Source organism: Numenius arquata, chromosome 1 (genome assembly GCF_964106895.1).
Source record: "Numenius arquata chromosome 1, bNumArq3.hap1.1, whole genome shotgun sequence".
NCBI classification, from domain to species: domain Eukaryota; kingdom Metazoa; phylum Chordata; class Aves; order Charadriiformes; family Scolopacidae; genus Numenius; species Numenius arquata.
In genome coordinates, this window is record NC_133576.1 from 134,563,028 (window position 1) to 134,579,995 (window position 16,968).

The window sequence follows — 16,968 nt, forward strand, 5'->3', positions numbered from 1 at the left end:
CACTATGCTTCAATCTCCCAGGTAAAACATGCTCTGTGTGTTTAGCAGTACAGTAAGAATAAACCTCTAGTTACTGGGCTAAAGCTTCGGAAAGGTTGATTAGCCACAGGTTGTTTGGAATCATCTCTTGATCGATCATCTCCTGACAAGCTCAACTCCATGGTCCAATAGCAAACCGACTTGGCAGACCCTGGAAAGCACCACTTAGCAAATGCCTAATGCCACAGTAATCTCAATTCTTAGTTACAGTATTTCGGAGGTGGAACTTGCCTCGTCCTGGAGGAACGATGGTACTGACTTGCTCAGTCCTTTGAGTTTTTCAGGATTGGAAAACTGCTTCTCGTGCTGCGAAGGCACTGTGGAAACTGAAGGGCAGCAATTCAAAAGGTTTCAAAAATAAGTTTGTACATCAAAACAGTGAGATTCCATAACAGGACGTGGTTAGAAACAAAATTCAGATGAAACACATGCACATGCACAGCCTGTTTACATCTTGGTTGCAAGATTTCCACCACCCTCCCTGTAGGACTCAGAGAAGCTACCGTTAGGATATGTAATAATAACATGATAATCTACTTATATTACACCTATAACACTGACCAAAGAACGTTGGCAGGAGCAGAAGTGTTTACTTTGCTTGACATGATGCACAAGCCTGGGTGCTGCAAGCATATTCCGGTCAAATGAGATGGAGAAAACGTTTTCAGTTTACCTTCTCAATTTTCTTCCTAGAAGAAGGATAAGTGCACTCACGCACTAACCATACCATCACTGACATGAGTCTCATCACAAGGTTCTCGGTAAGAAGTCAGTGTACAAGCCAAACGCGGTTCTTTTATTTACTCAGTCTAATTAATTGCGATAGGAACATTTTTGTAAATCAAGCAATTTTTAGACCCGAAGAAGGAAGGTTCAAGTATTCCTAGTTAATTATAAGATGCATATCTCATTAATGATGCACTTCTTTGCAGCCCATCTCTTCAACTTTTGTATACCTCTACTGAAGTTCACTTCTAGGCTCTTTCACTGCGCAAAGCTTAGTTGCCCAAGCACCAGCCTTGCAAAAACGCAGTTTGCAGTAAGCTCAGAATTTTCCATGCTCTAACCCCGCTTATATTTAATAACGCACTAAAGCTCTGTATCTTTGGACCGGATGCACATTGTGAAATGCACCAACACTGAATATCGTATGACAGATTTGGCAACAAACAGCCAGCTAAAGGGGCACGTATCTATTGCATGAAATGAAGCACTGAACACACGACGGGATTGTTTGCAAGGCCTGAGTTAAGCTTTTGCAAAGCTTTTGCTGTTGAAGCTCAAACAGTGCTCAGCATCTCAGTTACTGTCAGTATGCAGTTAGATGCAGCTTTGCCATTGAGCAAGTGTCTAGTCCAGATGTGTAACCCAGTAGTTGTTAAATAAAAAAAGGATTTTTAGCGTATTAGTTTAAGTTTCAGCGGAGAAGTCTCTCTGGAAGAATCCTATTACTCACTTCCCGCTGCATTTTCATTCCTCTCTTGATGCTGATCAGGTTTCGGACCTGCTCAGTATTGACAACAGTCACTCGGTAGCACAAACAGCTTTGCAAAATTACAAATAGCATCCAACTATTTTATATGTGGGGAGTTTTTGACTTCCCCAGACCCCATATGTCTCTATGTTTTGCCTCACTGTCCTCCTTTGAGGAGCTGGATCACAACAAAGGTAACACGAGTGTACAAACTAAGCAAAGCAGAACGATTAATAGTATTTTCAAGAGAACTTGCCTTATTCTGCCTGTGCAGCTATCAATTTGGCTCTTTGTCTTTTTTTCAAAACTTCACTCTTAATAAATTAAACTCAACCCCCCCAACTCCTTTCAGATAAGTGTCTACAATTCCATATTGAATATATAACACGCTTTCAGTCGGGGTCTCCATTTGAATACAAATGCAGGACAGTACTGAATTCTTGTTAATGTACAGGACATTGCATCCATCCTACTATGCTACAACCATCCTATTTATACTACAGGCCACTAACAGGCAAAATGTTTTAAAGCATCTAAAACATGACAATAAATGCAACTGTGCACAACTTTATTTTAAAACTGTAGTGCCTCAATGCAGTAAACAAAGAATTGTGTGTTATATTCCCCCATATTCAATGTTATTTGGTGGCTTTATATTGCGTTCATCCTCACATGTTCTTGGAACAGGTTTGCTTTTACTTTGCATAAATTTGGAATTTCTAAAGGCATAAAGAAAAATCTAACAGTAAGGTATCTGTAATGCACTAATGGGCTCGTGGTACCAACAGCAGCTGATCCAGCAGCTCATCTATTGCTTGGAGTAATTCTGCTTTGCTGGACCGAGACAGGGATTATAAAAGAGGTTCCTTTTCAACTGATGTATTCTGAAGGGTGTTTTGCGTGACAAAAAATCATCTTGCATTTTAAAATGCAACAGATGAACAAATAAATTCAATGTCTACTTTGGCAAAGTCTTTCAACTGACCTAATAACTCAAATGTCTCAATGATTTCAGTAACTGTTTCATAGGCAGAATGACCAAAGGCCAAAATAATACACTGGTAGGTAGCACAGAGTTTCTACAGATATAGCAGGATATAGGTATATTCCTTAAGAACAAAACAACACAACAAAATTCTACCAAAGCATTTTGGTCATGCTGAAGTTAATAAAAATCCAAAAGCACAATACAATGCTTAGTTAAAAAAAATCCTTCACTAGCAAGCAGAGGCCATTGAAAAAACAACAGATTTCCATGCAGACACAAAAGATATTTACCATCTTCAGCACTAAGAGCTAATTCTTCCTTTGGATTATTTTTTTTTCCTTTATCTGTGCAGGAAAAAAAGTAACACACAGTTAGAAATTTTGCTGTTCTGTATGGTAAAATGGATGGCAGTGGTACTGACAAAATTAAGAGTAACGAGGACAAAAAACCAAACAAACCAGTAGAGCCACGAGAATGGTTAAATTCAAGAGCTGCTTTCTACTTCACACACTACTGCAAGCCTACATCCAAACAGCAGCCTCAGTTTCTACCAGTTGCTGTTGCAACAATGTTAGTGCACACCTAAACCTAGAAACCAGTTAGAAGCAAGCAACAGCGTTAAGGGGTATTAGAAGAGTAACTCGCCAAGAGTAGCCAACATCTTTCAAAATCTGCACCTCCACACCTCAGTTTACAAATGTAAGTTCAGTTTATGTCTTCCCCATCAGACACGGGATAAGCATGAAAACACTCAGGGGCAGGGTGAAGGGAGACAGGAATAATTAAAAAAATTAAATTAAATTAAAAAAACCCAAACCAAATGTAGGAGGCTACAGAGGGATGCCAGGTGCTGGAGTGGGTCCAGAGAAGGGCAACGAAGCTGGTGAGGGGTCTGGAGAATAAGTCTTATGAGGAGAAGCTGAGGGAGCTGGGGTTGTTCAGCCTGGAGAAAAGGAGACTGAGGGGAGACCTTATCCCTTTCTACAACTCCCTGAAAGGAGGGTGTAGAGAGGTGGGGGTCGGTCTCTTCTCCCAAGTCACAGGTGACAGGACAAGAGGAAATGGCCTCAAGTTGCGCCTGGGGACGTTCAGATTGGATATCAGGAAAACATTTTACATGGAAAGGGTTATTAAACATTGGAATGGGCTGCCCAGGGAAGTGGTTGAGGCACCATCCCTGGAGGTATTTAAAAGACAGGCTGACACAGCGCTTAGTGCCATGATTTAGTGATGGGGTTTTTTTCATCAGAGTTAGGTTGATGGTTGGACTAGATGATCTTAAAGGTCCCTTCCAACCCAGACAATTCGATGATTCTATGAATTTTAAGTACAGTCTCATCTCACTGTATTCTCTTAAAGTGAGTCGGTACATTAACTGCAGGAATACTCAGGTGAAACACTGCTAAACTAAGATGATTTTTTTTCATACTTCCACCCTCTACTAATTTGACCCAAGCGAGCAGCCAGGAGACAGGGGCAGTTGTTGCTCATTACTGGTTTGGGAGTTGCCAGTACTTTCACTATTTGAAAAACTGTCCAAGAAACAGTTCATCACTGATTAACACAGTGCGTTTTTGGAAGATGTCTGCTTCATAAACCAGCGTTGTTTCAAAATTAACACGAAGAACTGAAAACTAAACTGTATGAGAAAAGAATTCAGTTCTAGAGTACGAGCTCCATACAGCTTATTGAGAAACAAAAGACAAAAACACTACTTGGTGAAGCTGTATGGAAAACCAACATGAACACGGTTAAGCCAAACTCAGGGTCATGGGAGACACACACAAGCTTTGTGCTCACTTGAGGTGGCTGATGGAATGTCCTCTAGACTTTTGGAAGGCATTTTCCTATCTGCACTCCTTTTCAAAGCCATCAAAACAGGGTTTAATTCTTCTTCTGAACCTGTCACGAGACAAAACACATGAACACTGCACACACGGACATGCCATTTTAACCAAGTCACTAAAAAAACAACCACGGATTTCTCATGACGATCTATTTTGACTGATAGCAAAGACAGTGGATATTCAATGAAAATACAAATAAAACCAAAATAAACAAAACAAGTGTCTAATTTTAAGTGTCCATTTGCTCTCTAAATACTCTCAGCCAGCAGTAGAGAGGCAGGTTGGTCGATTTGCCCTGTGTAAGTATCTCTCTTTAGCCATTTTGTAACCCTCTTGTTACGATCTGCACAAAAAAAAAGTTAACAGCTTTAGTTCTTCCCTCTGGGTAAATTTGACCATTACATTTTCTCCCCAGTGAAATTAATTTTTTTTCAATCCTTGAGTAACAACCACCAAAAGAAAAAAAAAAAAAAAAACACACCACCACCAAAACCACAACAAACCTATCTGTGGAGCTATTTGGATCCCTGAGATGATGATGCAAATTGTCTCCAAGGGCAGAATCAAGACAGACGTAGCTCCTTCAGAAACTTTAAGAACCTCTCTCCTCCCTACCTTACTTTCCTCCCCATCAGCCAACAAACAGGCCTTACAGTGCTGCTGTCTGTAATTAAGGGTAAAACCAAATTACATTCCATTATTCCTCTTTTCTCTTGAGTTTTCACTGACTTCCATTGAAATGTTACTTTCAAAACAGGCTCAAGAGCAAGTTGGCAGGCCCTGGAACCTTCCCATATTTCTCAGATTCTCCAGGTGAGGAAAACATCCCCAGCAGCAGATTATAAAGGTTAAATTATCTCCTCTACTTTAAGCTCTTCGATGACTATCCCACACTATGCATTGACTGGAGCCACCATTCAAACAAATAATGAGAATCTTGTTAAACAAACCGCTTCATTTAATACAGCTACTTCCCAGTGCTACAGGCAGCACTGCTGAATTAAGGAGCGCAGAGTATTGGTCTTGTCTTTATATCCAGCCATTCCACTGCTATTTCCCTTATAAGACTTGCTGCTCAAACTAAAGAATGAACTGTCAGCCACTGATTTATTTTTCCTCTTTTAATCCAAGATATTGGAAAGAAATACCAGGTTTTGATTGTTACAGTGTTATTAATTTGAAGGCGATATCACAGGGGAGGAAGAAAAGAGTAAATCATGAAGACTGATGCAACTGATTCATGCTCCTAATCTCCTCTTTCCAAAAAGGCTTACTCAAATATAGCACGTGTTTGTCAAGCTTTCCAATTATAGGACTTAATTAATTCTTCTCACCCTTCCCAAACAAATATCCAAAGCGGTTCATTAAGAAATAAGTATCACACAGACTTTTTAACATATTTCAAGTTAGCTACCAAAAAAAAAAAAAATTGTAGCCATATTTAACAACCCAGCACCATGAATTTTAGAAATCAAACAGCTCACGAGTTGAACTTCCAGTTCCAGAGTAGGAATCGGAGTTTTCATCTGAAAATTTGGATCCCAAATTTGAGCCACCCCCTTCTTCTTCATCATTATCCTCATGCTGAGACATTCGGCAGAGTTGAGCTCCTTCTGGCTGAGGGGAGTTGCTCCCATCTTTAAGCGGTGCGCTTGTTCTTCTGAATTTCAACAGTGCTTTAAATTCAGAATTATTTTCAGAGGCATCCAAGGATGTGCTTTCATCTCTCCCTTCTTTTTCATTTATCTTGCATGGCTCGATTGCAATCGTACTAGTCTCCCCTTCCAAGGGAGGGAGATCAACTGGAGCCACGATTCTCTTTTCTATTTTACTAATAGCCCCATTTCTTTTAGGAAGATCAGGAGGTTCAATTTCAGTTACTACAAGGTCATTTATTGAAGTTTTGATATTTTGTTCTGGAGCTCCCTCTTTGCCAGCTACCTTCACCTGTGCGTGACAGCTACTTAAAGCACTATAAGGCTGTGACACTGTCATGAATAGAGACTCTTCTTGTGATGGAAACGTATGATCCCCAAACTTTTCTTGTTTATGTAACTCTTTGGATACTGGACATGAAATTTCAGATGCTTCTTGAAAAAGTTTCTCTAAAGAGCTACTGAATTCATTGAATTTCACAATATTTGAAACAGAAGTTTTTTCTATTGTTTCTTCTATTTCTTGAGGGTGATCAATCTCTTGTTGATGTGGAGCACGCATGCTTTGACTAGTCTGTATTTCACCTTGCATTTTCTTATCTATATTTTCCAGCACAGAACCTGGTGTTTCAGGGACCTCTTTTGGTAGCTTCTGCAAATTAACATCAAACACTCCATATTCCACCCTGGACAGTGCAGACCTTTCTATGATCTCTCTGCTTTCCTGTGGCAACTCTCCATCATGCTCATAGCTTGTGTGTTTAACTTCCACCTCAGCAGTTCTCTGTACTGTACTAATGGCACGCTTTGGATTAGGAGGTGGTGTTTCAGAGGTCTCCTTCAGCAGCTTCTCTAAAGCAGAACTCAAGCTACTGACCTTGGATGGGGCAACAGACTTTTCTATGATCTCACCAATTTCTTGTGGCAACTCTCCATCAAGTTCACAGGTTGTGCTTTTAACTTCCATCTCAGCAGCTCTCTGTACTGTGCTGGCAGGAGGTGGCATTCTAGAGGTCTCCTTCAGCAGCTTCTCTAAATCAGAACTCAAGCTACTGACCTTGGATGGGGCAACAGACTTTTCTACGGTCTCTCTGATTTCCTGCAGCAGCTCTCCATCATCCTCATAGGTCGTGCTTTCAACTTCCACCTCGGCAGTTCTCTGTACTGTACCAATGGCACGCTTTGGTTTAGGAGGTGGCGTTTCAGATGCCTCCTTCAGCAGCTTCTCTAAAGCAGAACTCAAGCTATTGACCTTGGATGGGGCAACAGACTTTTCTACAGTCTCTCTGATTTCCTGCAGCAGCTCTCCATCATCCTCATAGGTTGTGCTTTCAACTTCCACCTCGTCAGTTCTCTGTACTGTACCAATGGCACGCTTTGGTTTAGGAGGTGGCGTTTCAGACGCCTCCTTCAGCAGCTTCTCTAAAGCAGAACTCAAGCTATTGACCTTGGATGGGGCAACAGACTTTTCTACGGTCTCTCTGATTTCCTGCAGCAGCTCTTCATCATCCTCATAGGTCGTGCTTTCAACTTCCACCTCGGCAGTCCTCCATATTGTGCTGTCAGCACGCTTTGGTTTAGGAGGTGGTATTTCAGAGGTCTCCTTCAGCAGCTTCTCTAAAGCAGAACTCAAGCTATTGACCTTGGATGGGGCAACAGACTTTTCTATGGTCTCTCCGATTTCCTGCAGCAAGTCTCCATCATAGGTTGTGCTTTTAACTTCCATCTCAGCAGCTCTCTGTACTGTGCTGCCAGGAGATGGCATTTCAGAAGCCTCCGTCATCAGTTTCTCTAAAGCAGACCTCAAGCTATTGACCTTGGATGGGGCAACAGACTTTCCTACGGTCTCTCTGATTTCCTGTGGCAACTCTCCATCATGCCCATAGGTTGTGCTTTTAACTTCCATTTCCGCAGTTCTCTGTACTGTACTAATGGCACGTTTTGGTTTAGGAGGTGGCGTTTCAGGTGCTTCCTTCATCAGTTTCTCTAAAGCAGAACTCAAGCCACTGACCTTGGATGGGGCAGCAAACTTTTCTGTGGTCTCCTTGACCTCTTCAGGCTGACCAATATCTTCTTGGTGTGTTGATTCTGCGCTACAATTAGTTTGTGATACACCATTTGTGTCATCAGATGTTTTCATTCCCACCTTTGTATATTCAGATGGTTGAGATGCACAGGTTTCTCCGAGCAGGTTCTGCAAACCAGCTTGAGGCCACTGAGAACCCCCAAGAGTATCATCCTTGTCTGCTGCCTGATATCGTAGACAGAAAGGTTCAAATTCCCTAAACAGTCTCCTGAGGCTTTTTTTGTTTTCATGCTCATCTGCTGATGGCCCATTCACTTTTCCTGTGCTTTTCCTTATTTCTTCTGTTTGATCAGCAGGAGAAATATCATGGCTCTGTTCTACTGTTCTTTCAGAGACCTTGCACTGATTTGAGTGAAGAGTTCTCTCTTTCAAAATGTTTTCTTTTAGGTTCAAGCTAGATGACATCTCAGAGGCTTCCTTTTCTAACTTCTTTAGGCCTAATTTAAATACATCAAGCTCAGCTTTAGGTAGAACCACCTTATCCACAGTCTCTGCAACTTCCTCTTTAGGAAGACTGATATCTAACAGAGAGGTCTTGTTCTCCACTTTTTCTATAGGTAAACATAGGCAATCATCTGGTGCTGTTTCCTTTAAAGCACCTTTATCATCAGGTGATTGGAGCAACTGCAAGGAAACATCATGTTCTTTTGATGAAACCATACCTTTTTCTACACATTCTTTAACTTCTTGCTCTGGAAGATGCATCTTTTCCTGGGGTTTTGAGATAACTGCTTTTCTGTCCAGCTGGACACAGTCTGTGTTTCTTGTGTGTACCACGTCAAGACCTTTCAGGGTATGAGATCCTAGAGGCAGGTCACATACCACAGAATCTAGGTTCTGATTCTTTTCTCTCTCCGATGTTTGGGTTTGTTGTTGAATTAACTCTTGCTTGCTCACATTATCTTTGCCTTTTTTATCTTCCTTTGATTTTCTTTCATAGGTTATTGAACCAGTATTAGGTGGCAAAGAAGCATCTCCCCTGTCAATGTTACTCTGTAATTTACCTCCAGTATCCCAGAAGTTTCTCAAACTCTGGAACTGTGAAGGACTTGAAATTTGATTCTTGGACTTTTCATTCATTTTTTCTTTTAAAGACAAAACCTGGAAGCTGGGCTTCTGTTGGGAACAAGCAGCAACTTTTCCTTTAAGTGTTTCTTTCTTATCCTTGTCTTTGCTTTCTGGGGAAGCTGAAGTGGCACCAATACTTGGCTGCAAGTTATGGGCTTTTGGCAATTGTGTATATTCATCAACTTCACCATCAGATGGAAACGTTCCTTCTGGCTTTTCAACTGCATGGCCTGGTCCAAACTCAGAAAAGTTTTGATGTTCATTTCTTGAAGCCTGGCCTGCACAAGTTAGTTCAGCACTTCTTAATGTATTCTTGCTTTGATCATCCAATCCATGAGGTAAGTATACGGCAGTTGGTTTTATTTTATCACTTTCTCTGAGGCCTTTCAATGCACCGCCACCTGAGGCATTAGTATTGATACTAACTTCTTTCTCTCCATGACTGGGGATAGTTTTATCCCCTTCCCAGAATGCTCTGATCTCCCTTATTCTTCTTTTTTCTCGCATTGCCTTCTCCGATTCAAGTTTCTGAGCTAGTAGCTTTTGTTCTTGATGTTCCAAGGGATTTGATTTTTTATTTTGTTGCTCGATTTCTTGACCATGTTCTTTTTCTTCAACTCTTGGACAGTCAAATTCAGTTAGTGATTCGTCGTTTTGCTCCTCATTCTCTTCCTCTTTCTTAGGTTTCATCCTCTCTTTTATCAGTTGTTTATCTTTTGAAATAAGTGATGTAGATGAACTGCTCTTCCATTGTTTAATCTTTCCAAATGGTAACTCTTCTTTAACTTCTGGTTTTCCATCTGTCCTAGGCCCACTGTGTTCTGTAGGAACAACTGCTGTCCTGGTTGAGAAGTCCACCTCCTCTTTGGGTTCCCTGCCTTGGGATCGAGCCAATACACGTTTCCTATCTTCAGTACCAGAACTTCTTTTAAACCAATCTAAAACTTTTGATACAGATTCATCGGCCACTTTCCTGAGTTCATCAGCATGTTTGTCAGGCTTGAAACTGGTTTTAGCATCTCGCTGCTCAACAAGATCAGGCTTACCTTGTTGAAGGCTCGTAGAATTGGCATTTGACACCTCACGTGCTTCTGTCTTAGCAGAAAGCTGATGTTCATCTACAACAAACAAACTCATCAGAGTTAGGAATCAGACACACAACTCTACAAATGTTCAATCAATCTTGAAAAAATCTCTCAGATTTTTTTTTTTTTTTTTAACTGCTAGCAGAGAAAAGAGTTCCTCTGTCCTTGTGTTTTTGGAAAAAATCATACTGCAGGCAATAGAGTGAAAAACAAATTCTGCATAGAGATATCCTACTGGAATGTTAATCATATTACTTCTGAGGGTGTGAGCAGATAAGGTTGTTTATCCCGATTCTAAAGGAAATGGCTACATTGAAGGGGGAGCCAGGTCGGCAGGGGGATGAGGACAACCCAGCATATTTTGTTTAGCCCCATGAGTAAATCCCCAAGTGACAACTGGATTACTACCAAGGACAGTCGATAGCAGTACACCAAAAATTCTTCAGTTTCTATGCAGACAGATCTACCTGGCCTTATGACAGGAATTTTATCCTAATGCCATCACTTCACCTCCATCATCCACGATAAAGGTGCCTATCCAGGCTCTAATCTGATTGTTAAGTCTTAAGATTACCAATAGAAGATCATCTAAAAAATATTGCCTACATTAGAGCATTAAAATACAAAAAAAGTTATTTAGAATTTAATTCTGCCATACGTAGCACATTCCTACTATTTCTGTTCCTAGTTGTTAACTCTTAGGTACAAGTGATTTAACCATTAATGAATATGCAGTATATGCTTTTGCATTCTATTCTTCACTTCTATTAGTCTCTTACCAGTAACATTTTTGTGTGACTTTGATTCATGGCTCAAGAACTGGTTGGCTTTATTTTCACGTGTCTCATCAACACGCAGTTCGTTATTGCTACTTGGCAGGATATTGCTGGAGGTCTTCTGTGGAGTTTCAGGTTTCTTAGGAGTAACTCTCTTTGCCTGCAAGGCTTCATTAACCAGGAAGTCTGACCTATTAGTGTCACAAGGACCAGATGCCGACGTATCATCTTGTAAGCCATCTGTTGTTTTCACTTGTAAAGCTGATGAATCAGTTCCAAAAGCCTTTACAGCAGAAATTTGCTTATTCCCAAATGAATCTGATCTAATAGCATCATTTTCACTACTCTCTATTTTGTCAGATTTTAACGAATCAAACTCTCCTTCTTCTGTACCATGGTGTGGCTGTGGGCTTTGCAGAGGTTCTCCTTTACCTGTGCTAGATGAGAACCTCACTTGTTTTAGTTTTTCCAGTGAAATTTGTGTGGAGTCTTCCACGTCTTCCGTAAGAGAGCTCTTCTCAGCTTCTCCTTCAAAAATAGTTGCAGTAGGAAGAGCATTCTTTTTCTGAACATCTAACATCTGACTAACACGAACTTCCGAGTCAGTGGAACTCGAACTTGAACTGCGCTTCAGAATGCCCCTGGGCGGTGTACCAGCGCCATTAATCCTCTCTGTCCGTTTGGCTGGTTTGGGAACAAAGTCTTCTCTTTCTGACACAGGATCGGTTGCTTTGTGAATTAATTTTCTAGCTTTTGGGACAGGACGCTTAGCGAGTCCTTTCTGTGATTCATCAGTAGGTTCTACTGAAGGCTTCTTAAGTTTCTCTGTTTCATCATTTTGTAAGTTTGGCTTAGGTTGGCTCTCTTCCGAGTGTGATGGAATTTCTGTAAGACATACACGGAGAAGAAATCATGAGTTTAGATGACATTCATCTGCATAACCAGAGGAGTATGACAGCACAGATCTAGAATGCAGTAATTATATTGATCTATTAAAAACATCTGCAGTAAAACAGGTGGAAATTCGAATTCAACATAGGAATTCAATAGGAAGCTTTAGCCAATGAAAATCCTGCAGTTATTTCTTATTCTAGAAATATTAACTATTAGATGACTCTAAAGATAGAGAACACACCAAATTTTTGATCAGCATTATTCCTGCCAGGGGCCAAGTTTGCAGGGAAGGGCAGCTTTTGAATATACATACACCTCCTCAGGTTCAGAACATAAGCAGCAACTTAGCCTGTTTCCATGTTTGTATTTCCACATTCATATAGAACAAGGTAAAATGCAGAAGTGATCTTCTGGTAGGAAGATGAAATTTATTTTTTTTTTTATATTTCTAATGTGCAAGTCTTCCTTTTTCCTGTTAGCAAGCTTCGTAACAGAGACAGGAAAGTAATTTCCACGTACGAGCCTTTAAATTACAACTTCAAATGCCTGCATGGTGATATATCATCACTCATCTACTTGCTTGCAGAGAATACTGCAGGAAAGGGAGGATTCGAAAATAAACAGAACTGAGAAAACAAAGGGAAGAGTAAAGATCAAAGAGAATCAGGCTGCTTCTGTTGAGCCAATAGCAGCAATGACTGGAAGGTCATAAAGACAGCTACGCCAAATCCAAGGAAATTCCTCAGTTAACAGCAATTCAGGACAAGCAGCCCTCTCAGATGGAGCGCTTAATACTGCCTAGAACTGTAAGTAAAAGAGAGGAAGCAAACCCCATTTACTCACATAAACAGCCATTTCCTGAGTATATTTACAGGTTTACCTGGGTTTTCAAATTAACTAGTTGATAACTCCAAGTAGTTAAGATAAAATAGGATTTGACATCTTACAAAAAAAAGCAACGAAAGTAAAAATCATTTCCATATAAACCACCAAGAAATTCACAGTCATATGCTAAATAAGTATATTTACCCTTCTTTGATAGCTGAGGTAGAGTGACTTGTCTGTTTTCTGATTCACCGCTGTTCAAGTTCTCACCTGGTGCAGTGGAATTAAATGGATTTCTCCTTTGCTAAAAAAAGGAATGAACATTATAATTGCAGTCAAATTGTTCTATCAGTCTTGACAAAATAAATGAAAGCGCAGTGATCTCCTCTGCCTCATTATCCTGTCAGCAGAGTCTGAAAGCACACCTCAAACTGGGATACGTGACAAAAAAACCTAAACAGTGTGAACCAGGGAACTATCAGAAGTGCTAGTGACAGCCTCATCTTGTTCTTTTTGAAGCAGAGATAAGCCATGACTTCAAGACACTTGAAAATCCCAAGTGGTTGCCAGTTAAGTAATTTTATCTCTAAACCTGGCTTTAGAGATATTGGAACACAGCAGGACAATCCCTTTCAGTGGCTGAAGAGGTTGGAAATCACGTCAAGCACAGATGCCCACTGGGGTTGTTCAGCCTGGAGAAAAGAAGTCTCCGGGGAGACATTATAGCAGCCTTCCAGTACCTGAAGGGAGCCTACAGGAAGAGCTGGAGAGGGACTCTTTTTCAGGGAGTGTAGAGATAGGATGAGGGGTAATGGTTTTAAATTGAAAGAGGGGAGATTTAGATTAGATATCAGGAGGAAATTCTTTACTGTGAGGGTGGTGAGACACTGAAACAGGTTGCCCAGGGAAGCTGTGGCTGCCCCATCCCTGGAGGTGTTCAAGGCCAAGCTGGATGGGGCTTTGAGCAACCTGCTCTAGCGGGAGGTGTCCCTGCCCATGGCAGGGGGGTTGGAACTCGATGATCTTTAAGGTCCCTTTCAACTCTAACCATTCTATGATTATAGCTGTAACAGGACTTTAGTCCTGAACTTCTATTGGTTTCCATTACCTCCCTCCAAAATTAAAAAATACTCATTTTTTTTCCAACTTACTATCTTTCTCAAATCTTTAATTATCTTTACCACAGAAGCAAAGAAACACACAAGATGTAAAAGATAACTTCTGCTGTATTCAATACCAGTCATACCTTTGCTGGTGAGACTGCTGCCTTCACAGGTCTTTCCTCTGGTTTGTCTAACAAAGAGGTTATTGTTTTAGAACTGCAAAGAAAAAGCATACAACAACTTCAGCAATGAGGACATTACTTAAAGCCTTTTTTAAAAAAAGAAAAAAGAAGATTTGTTTATACACACTCAAATATAATCTCTTGGCATCTAAAGTTTTCTGTTTAGCCTGTATCTCATCAGATTTAGAAGCAAGTCTTCTCTTTTCCATGTCAAGGGGATATTCTCGCTGCTTTGTTTCCTTGCAAAAAACTTCTTTGCTTGTTAAAGAATTCAATAAAACTTCTACTTGGCATGAGAGAAACCATATTTTTTATATCTTTTAGATGTTTGAGCCAGCTTTATGTAAATATAGCAACTCTCCAAACAATATCAGTGCTACCATCTCCACCCTTGTCCTACATTTGTACTTCTAGGCCTGAAATCAAAGTGGGGGAAAGTGCCAAAACCTGATAAAAATAGTTTTGTAAAGCATCCAAGTCAGAAAAATCAGAGGAACGCCATCCCCGCTATAGCAAAGATGTGACATGCCACAGGTGACAACACATCCCCTCAGAGGTACAGCTTATAAACTACTCGCCGAATTAAGATCTGTAAAATCTGTGGTTTCATAGCATAAGTGAAGTAAGTTATTGTGATTCTGGCTAACTGTAGCTCAGAAGGAGGAGAAATTAAAACAGCTAGAAGACACAGCTCCTACATTATATCAAAAAATATTTCATCTATTCGCAGAATGCTGCAAGGGTTTTTTTCCAAAATAATCAGATTTTTATAATCTAAGCATCTCAGATATGAAAAAGCACTTGTTTTTTGAAGATAGAAGTTAGATGTGGATTTAAATATAGTCTTCATATAACAGCCACATTCAGTATCTAAACTTTGTATAGAAAATGCTGGCATTAACCAGCTTACATGGTTATGATTTTGGGGATGGGAGAAACAGTACAAGGCAGGAAAAATGAGTATTCTCAAAAAAGGAAACATGTCCTCAGGCTAGGAAGGAATGCAACTCCTACAGTTTTTCCCCAATATAGATGTACAAGGAGATTCCAATACTGAATATTTCTTTGGTATGGGTGAAAAGACTGTCAGATATCGATTGGTAAGCAGCAGAGCCACTAGACAATGCTTTTGAGGACAGATGTGGTATCTCAGGACAAAAAAACCAAGCTCCCAGCTCTCAAAAGTTCCAGGTTCAAACTAGAGCTGCCTCCTCACATGGGCAAAGGTCCATGAACTGGCAACAGTCTGCCCTGCTGAGGAGAGAACAAGTTTCCCCGCCTTCTCCAGGGTACAGGACAGTTAACCTCAAGGGTTAGGAAAAAAGTCTGGCAGCCAGCCTCGAACCCTTGAAAGGCTACTGGCCTCTGGACTGCTAAGTGTGTCTGAGAAGTGACATCATTCCCATTTTATAAATGGAAAATCACCATTACAGAGAAGGTATGACGACACAGTAAGGAGCAGCGAGAACATAAGGCTAGGAAAAAAAATACCAGTTAATCTGAGCTATAAACTTCTATATCTCTTCCTTGCTCTTTTGGTTCAACACTATCTTTAAGAAATACAGCGCCATGTGTAGTGATACAAACATGGTATGGGCTGATCTTGTAATGGAAACTATCTCATGGGTGAAAAAATAAACTGTTCTTACATTTCAACACTAACTGCAGTCCTTCATATGCATAAACCAGGTACACCAGTATTATTGTTCTTTTTATTCTTTAATAATAATAATAGAGAACTAGAAAAATATTTTTTTCCTTAAGAGCTCAATATTGCAACTTTAAATTTCTTTAAAACAGTATCATCAACATCATTCCACATTACAGTTTTTAACCTTAGTTCTAATACTTTTTAAAAAAAAATTATCTGAAAAGACATATATTTAAAGAATCTTTGTTCTGCTGAAATAGAGTTTATGGTCTTGCTTTTAGAAGCACTTGAGTTTGTGTTTCTGTTTTTATGAGCACTTATGTTCTCCTGCACTTTGTGTCTCACCTACACCATCTACTACTCAACAGGACAAACGTGACTTTTCTTTCCTTTTTTTTTTCTTTAAAAAAAAAAAAAAAAGTCTAGGTCATGAATGTTTCAACCCTTCCCTCATTTTAAACAAGGAAAATACTGTTACGTATCCTGGGCTGCAAGAAACCAATAAGACATTCTTCAGTCTGAAGTTTTTACAGGTGGGGAGGTAGCTTTTTTAGGTGTCACTGAACACACACACAATCCCACAATATTTTAATGCAATGCTACTTCAGACTTGCCAAATTAACTTTAATTTGCTATGGTATTACATACAGAAAACCCTGCTCTAAAGAAAACAAAGTAGAGAAAAAACCACCCCCAGGATCCTATAACTAAGTTTCACAACAAAGGATCTGAAAATATGAGTTTACTCTCAGCCCATACAGAAATCTGAACAAACAGTTCCCAGCTACACCGCATTCACAAGGCCAATCTAAGAGAGTGTATGAAGTCAAAACGGTAAATACACCCAGATTAAAACATTCCTGCGCTGCAATTCAGTAAAACAAAGTGCTGAGAACCCCAAACTCCACACAGACCAGAGAGAACTGGACAGGAACTTAGAGGCAGGAGCAAAGCTGGAGAAAGGGGTTAGAGGTTTGCAGGCACTGTCAATACACTCTACCCAGAAATGGCCCCTTCCCTCAAATAAGTAAGTTTTCCTGGGCTCATCCTGAAGGGTAGAGAATCTGCTGTGAGTAAAGCTAGTGCAATTTAACAGTACTCCATAAAAATATCCTTATCTAGGTATGCCAGCACCCCTATTATTCCAGAAAAGTTACAGAGATTTTAAGAATTAGTGCTTTTGTGCAAATTTTCACCTTGCAGAACTCTAGAACCCACACTTGGCACCTCTTCAATGTAGGGTAGGAATATTTCCTAACCTAGGGAAGAAAACAACTTACAAATCTTAATTTGAA

At 40.1% G+C, this 16,968-nt stretch overlaps 1 protein-coding gene across 2 annotated transcripts in view; it reads right to left on the reverse strand.

Annotated features, from left to right (window-relative positions):
* Nucleotides 1-16,968, reverse strand: part of SYTL2 (synaptotagmin like 2) — a 64,839-nt gene that overhangs the window by 10,436 nt on the left and 37,435 nt on the right. The window contains exons 5-11 of one of the 2 annotated variants that reach the window (XM_074155001.1): nt 13,984-14,056; nt 12,942-13,041; nt 11,022-11,903; nt 10,204-10,275; nt 4,302-4,403; nt 2,792-2,845; nt 271-365 (exon numbers count right to left, since the gene is read on the reverse strand). In XM_074155001.1, the coding sequence (XP_074011102.1) occupies nt 271-365; nt 2,792-2,845; nt 4,302-4,403; nt 10,204-10,275; nt 11,022-11,903; nt 12,942-13,041; nt 13,984-14,056 (1,378 nt within the window). Of the gene's footprint in view, nt 1-270; nt 366-2,791; nt 2,846-4,301; nt 4,404-10,203; nt 10,276-11,021; nt 11,904-12,941; nt 13,042-13,983; nt 14,057-16,968 lie in introns of those variants that run through there. The other variant, XM_074155009.1, reaches the window with a different exon arrangement.